Below are 6,000 nucleotides of genomic sequence, written 5' to 3'. Positions count from 1 at the left end.
AAGGAGCTTTTAGGTACAGAAAACCAACGTAATCTCCACATTCTGAATTTAGTGACATATGTAATCATATAAATCATCCTGGCCCAGAACTGGATCATTTAAGAGCCTAAGAGGTAGTCTTTGTACATCATTAGCGACCAGCCGCAGCTCTCTGAGCCTCTCTCCCCCCCTTATCCAGTACCTGCCCGATAAGAGTACTAGACAAGTCAGCGAGGCGAAACTCGCAGAGCGTGAATAAACTGTAGTGTAAATACTTGTTTTGGGGGAGTATTTAACGTTTTTTTTCTTTTTAGCTTTAAAACATGTTAACGCGAACTAGCAGATAAACATTTATTTATGCATTTTAATAATAATAATAATAATAATAATAATAATAATAATAATAATAATAATAATAATAATTATTATTATTATTATTATTATTATTATTATTATTATTATTATTATTATTATCAATTCCGTTATTAAAAATTATAATATACTTTTTTTGGGGGGGCACGTGACCAGGTGCCCCCCCCCTGGATCCGCTGCTGCCGCTAGCCAGAATGGAATCAAACTCTGAGGAGAGCGAAGGACAATCATAAGATCAAAGATAAGCTTATTATAAGCTATTAAAAGACAATGCAGTGAATGAAGTGGACAAAATAGCATAGTCCGCGCATGCGCCGTTCAATTTCGGACAACTCCCGACAAAGTGGCGGAATACGACTCGACACTGGCACCACCACACTGCACTCCACCCCCGCCCCCCCCCCCCCCCCAGGCACCATCACCCCATTGCAACCTCCTCACAGATAGGTGAGGTTGTGTGCGTGGAAGCTTGTGTGGGCTGGAGTAAGGGGTGTATTTTTTTTTTTTTTTTTTTTTGTGTTGTGTGTGTGAGGGGGTCACACACACAAAAAGAAAAAAAAAAAACACCCCTTACTCCAGCCCACACAAGCTTCCACGCACACAACCTCACCCACACAACCCTCGCTACTCACCTGCCTCCACATAAGCATTACTGAAGGAGAGGTAGAACAAACGGATTCTCTTTCTCATATATATCGCCTCAGGTTTCACCAACATACACACGCCCGCTGAGGTGGTCGTGGTGGTCGTGGTCGTGTTCGCCTCCTGATTCACGGTGTCGTTTCCGGTGACCCTTCCACATACCGTGCCGTAACCTCCTTCCCATCCCAGCCCCAGCACCGCCGCCGCCTCGCCTGCGTGGGGATATACGAGGTGTGAGGGGAGAGGCGTGGGGATATACGAGGTGTGAGGGGAGAGGGAACCCAGGGATAAACGGCAAACAAGGAGATAAAGAAAATTAGACCAATGATATATATAAGCAATACAAACTATATAAAAAAAAACATTACCTAAAAATATACAAAAAAGAAGAAAGAATGGAAAACAGAGAAAGGCAGAATTGGGAAGGAAAAGATTATATATGCTGCGAATTAATTAAGGAAAAGTCCGACAAACTATATAAAAAAAACATTACCTAAAAATATACAAAAAGAAGAAGAAAGAATGGAAAACAGAGAAAAGCAGACTTGTGAAGGAAAAGATTGTCGACCCCATATATGCTGCGAATTAATTAAAGAAGAGTCCGACAAAAACTCCTGCCATTCGATCGTTTTGCTAGATTTGTATTTTGTTCATTGTTCGATAGGACCTTGCGTAAGACTGTACTGGTGGCGAGGCGGACGAGAGAAGAAAGGGGAGAGAGAGAGGGAGAGGAGGCAGAGGAGAAGAGAAAATAAGAAAGGAACGAGAGGAGGAGGAGGAGAGGAGAGAAAGGAAAGGAACAAGAGAGGAAGAGGAGGAGAAGAAGAGAAAAGAAGAAAACAGAAAGGTAGAAGAGGGGGAGGAGAAAAAGAGTAAAAAAAGGGAAATGACACGAAGAGGAAGGGAAAGAGAAGGAAAAGAAAAAAAGAGGTAGGGATGAGAGAGGATGAGGAGGGAGAGAAAATCGGAGAAAAGAAGAAAAGGAAGAGGAGGAAGAGAGGAGAAGAAGAGAAAAAATCGAGAAAGAAGTTGAGGGGGAGAAGAAATAAGACAAAGAAGAAGAAGAAGATAATGATGATAAAAAGGAAGAATAAGGAAGAGAAAGGAAAGGAGGAAAAGAAAAGAGAATGAAAGAGCAGAGGGAGAAGAAGAGAAAGGAGGAAAGGAAGAGAAGGTTGAGGAGAAGATAAAATAAAATAGAAAGAGAAAGGAAGAGAGGATGAGAAGAAAAGAAAAAAGGAAAGAGAGAAGAAGAGTGGGAGGAGGAGGAGGAGAAAAGAAGAGAAGAGAGAGGAAGAGGAGGGGGAAAAGAAAAAGAGAAAAGGTAGAAGGAAAAGACAATCACATATTAAAGAAGAAAATTTAATAACGTAGAAGAAAATAATGAACGACTGAGAACGAGATGAAAAAGAACATCAAGTAAAAAAAGAAAATACATATGAAAAAGAAAATGAGAGAGGACAAAGAAGAAAAAAATAAACAGGTTATAGAGTGTGTGTGTGTGTGTGTGTGTGTGTGTGTGTGTGTGTGTGTGTGTGTGTGTGTGTGTGTGTGTGTGTGTGTGTGTGTGTGTGTGTGTGTGTGTGTGTGTGTGTGTGTGTGACGGCTGCTTTGCCCATATGTTGCCCCCCGGTGCTCCTCGTGACCAAAGTCGCTGGAGGAGGAGGAGGTCGGGTGACTGGTGAAGGAGAGGGACATTTTACCTGGAGAAATCACATCCTCCAGGAGGAGGAGGAAGAAGAGGAGGAGGCCCCTCAGGTGGGGACGCACTGGTGGCCGCGACACCCTCGCCATGGCTTCACCTGCAGCTCACTGACGCCGCCCGCCATACCTGACCATGCTTTGGAAGAAGATCTTGCTCTGAGGAGTCTGCTGGGAGTTGGAGGTTACTCGCACGCCGGTCGGAAAGTTGCCGTGGAGCGCTACCTGGCCTCTTCCCTGTAGTCCAGTAAATGAATGGCGGAGGTTGGACAAAATTGCTTTATTTTGTTTCTCAACTGATTTTGGCAGGAAATTAGGTCTACTTGTCAGGAAAAAAAATCTACCCTAATCTGCTCACTGCTAGTACCCCAAATTTTCCCTAATCCAAGATGGCCGCCATCGTGGGTACCAAATTCCAAAAAATAGCATATCTTTCAATCTAATAGTGCTGTAAATGCAAACAAAGTAACTAATCCTATGTTTTTTAGGTCAAGGAGTTCATTTATTATGGTATTTTTTGTCTGTATGTGACCTATTTTCAGATAATCGCATGCGTACTCAAAATTGTTCGATAAAATGGTCATATTATTCTACTTTATTCTGTCTTATTTGTAATTCACAGCATGTCTTTACTGTTATGACATTTTTCTAGATTGTAAATGGCTTTCTCTTCATTTTTACAGGTAGCATGTGCATGGAATAACAGCAAATTTGTGGTGGAGGGTAGATGAACTGAACTGAAGAATAAACAGAGATGGCATGTGTTATCTGTAGAGAAACTATTAACCTAGACAAGCCGAATGATTATGCCAAATTGACAAAGAAAGGGTGTACTAGCATTAACAAAGCGAACAAAGAAAGAAACTTAGATGTACCAGATTTGGTTTTTGACGAAAATCATGATATCCTTGTTCATAAAGTATGTAGAAGTAGGCACACAAATCCAAAAACCATCAAATCTGCTAAAAAGCGTGATTCATCTGAAGAGATAAAACCAAACCTGAGATCAGCTGAGGAAAATGTTTTTTATTTCAAAACTCACTGCCTCTTCTGTGGACTGTTTGTAGAAACGTGTCTAGCACAGAAAAATCCTACCAAAGCTAGTTACAGATACAGCCATGTTATGACACTAGGGTTTCAAGAGAACATTCTAAGTCACTGTGACATGAGGGAGGATGAATGGGCCTTGAAGGTCCAGTCTCGTCTCTTAGTGGTAAATGACCAGCTGAGGAGGCCCTATACCACCACACATGCAAGGATCTGTTCATGAAGGGAAAGGCTCCTCCAGAATTTGCATCTAAGGAGTGCACTTCTTCCACCAAGAGAAGAAAAGTTGGTCGACCTAGAAGCACATCTAAAGTAGGTGCTATTCAATATGCAATAGACTTTTTGGAAAAGAACGATGACGAAACCATTACATTACAAGACTTGCACTAAGTTATGCTTAAAGAGAGTGGCATGAACGAAGAGGAAGTCTACACCCCCAAGCAACTGAAACGAGAGCTGGAGAACTACTATGGAGCAAGGGTGTCAATTACTACCATCAGACAATGCCCTAATGTCGTCACCCTAACGTCCAATGTTAAATCCATCATTCAAGAAGCCCATGACACATCAAGTGAAATGAAAGACCTCTCTGATATGGACAGACTTATTGAAACAGTTGGGAAATTCATAAGAACAGAGATAAAGTCAATGGAACATCATAAAGGGGAGTATCCAACAACACAGGATATGCGCTCTGTTGAATCAAATGTTGCATACCTGCCTAATTCATTGCAACTTCTCCTAGGCAGCATTATCAAGAGCAGAAATGCAAAGTTGCATATCGCCTCAATAGGTCAGTCTATCATGCAGTCTACTTGTCCACGCTCATTTCTCCCACCCCTACAAGTTGGTCTCAGTGTGGCACTGGAACACAAGTATGGTCACCGTGATCTGGTCGACATGATCAATAAACTTGGCTTCTGCTCCTCGTACACAGAAGCAAACAAGTACAGAAGCAATGCTGCCGTAGTACAAGGTGATAATCTCCCAGAACAAGTGGCCCATTCCTTCCTCCAATACCAAGCAGACAATGTTGACCATGCATCCAGAACCTTAGATGGCCACGGGTCAATCCATGTAATGGGCCAAATGGCAACACTCACCCCAGCTATCCAAAGTACCAGGAGAATCCCACGACTCAAGGTGGACATGGAGGTCATCAAGCAATTAGCAAAAGTAAATCTGGTGGAACAAAGAGATCCAAAGGCAGTTCTTTCCAAAATTATGTATACCAATATTGAAATGTTCCAGCGAGACATACAGAATGACAACCTTGATGTGATGTGGACAGTGGCCTTCCACCTTCTAAAACCAAAACCAATGTGGTCAGGGTACATGCAGATGCTGCATTGCAACATCCCACATCCTGGAAAAAGCTCTGACATATTTTTACCCATGATTGATCTCACGCCATCTGACCCTACCTGTGTGCGCTCCACTTTGGAATATGTTGTGGACCATGCTAGCAAGTACAACACAACTCCGGTCATCACCTTCGACCAGCAGTTGTGGTGGATTGCCTTCATGATCATCGAACAAACAGAAGTTTCTGTACTTCATTGGCGGTGAGCTGGAGAAAGCTGGAGTTGACCTTCACCACAGTGCTGATGATGCCGACTATGACATTGTGTCAACAGCATGTACCATAGCTAAGAGGACATCAGTGGCTGTTGTTGGGGATGACACTGACCTGCTAGTCCTGCTGCTGCACCATCTCAGTCCCAGACATCATGTCGTCTTCCTACAGACAACCAGCAAGGTCATCAACATCCGGATCCTACAAGACCACCTACCCTCTAGCCTTACTGCATCGTTGCTCTTCCTACATGCCATCACAGGGTGTGATACGACATCGAGGCCATACAGCATTGGAAAAGTCAAAGCAATGACCAAATGCCATCTGCTCAAGGACCATGCTCGTGTATTTATGAAACCAAATCAAAGCCATGATGAAATCAACAAGCATGGCCAGGCCTCTCTAGAAATCCTGTATGTACAGCTGCAAGCCTGGAAATAGCCTTGACTTTGAAAGAGCAGCCATGTTCAGTAGGAAGGTGGCGTCTAGGTCAGTCTATCTGCCTCCTGAATCTCTACCACCCACTTGTGATGCAGCCAGGTATCATAGTTACCGAGTGTACCACCAGGTACAGACCTGGTTAGGCAATATCCTTGATCCAACCAAATGGGGATGGTTGCTCCACAAAGGCCAGAATATGAAGCTCAAGCCAGTGAGTATGCGAAGAGATGCAGCTCCAGCAT

At 43.1% G+C, this 6,000-nt stretch overlaps 3 protein-coding genes across 6 annotated transcripts in view; all 3 read right to left on the bottom strand.

The window, feature by feature from the left end:
* Positions 1-2,895, bottom strand: part of LOC127000366 (uncharacterized) — a 12,371-nt gene extending 9,476 nt beyond the window's left edge. Inside the window, exons 1-2 of one of the 2 annotated variants that reach the window (XM_050864025.1) lie at positions 2,697-2,859; positions 984-1,205 (exon numbers count right to left, since the gene is read on the bottom strand). In XM_050864025.1, the coding sequence (XP_050719982.1) occupies positions 984-1,205; positions 2,697-2,787 (313 nt within the window). In that variant the 5' untranslated portion in view covers positions 2,788-2,859. Of the gene's footprint in view, positions 1-983; positions 1,206-2,696 lie in introns of both variants that reach the window. The other variant, XM_050864026.1, reaches the window with a different exon arrangement.
* Positions 1-6,000, bottom strand: part of LOC127000181 (uncharacterized) — a 72,045-nt gene that overhangs the window by 32,747 nt on the left and 33,298 nt on the right. The gene's annotated exons all lie outside the window — the stretch shown is intronic.
* LOC127000365 (uncharacterized) overlaps positions 1-6,000 on the bottom strand; it is a 60,018-nt gene that overhangs the window by 31,898 nt on the left and 22,120 nt on the right. The gene's annotated exons all lie outside the window — the stretch shown is intronic.

Source organism: Eriocheir sinensis, chromosome 18, assembly GCF_024679095.1.
Source record: "Eriocheir sinensis breed Jianghai 21 chromosome 18, ASM2467909v1, whole genome shotgun sequence".
NCBI lineage: Eukaryota > Metazoa > Arthropoda > Malacostraca > Decapoda > Varunidae > Eriocheir > Eriocheir sinensis.
This window is presented reverse-complemented; position numbering and strand designations above follow the sequence as displayed.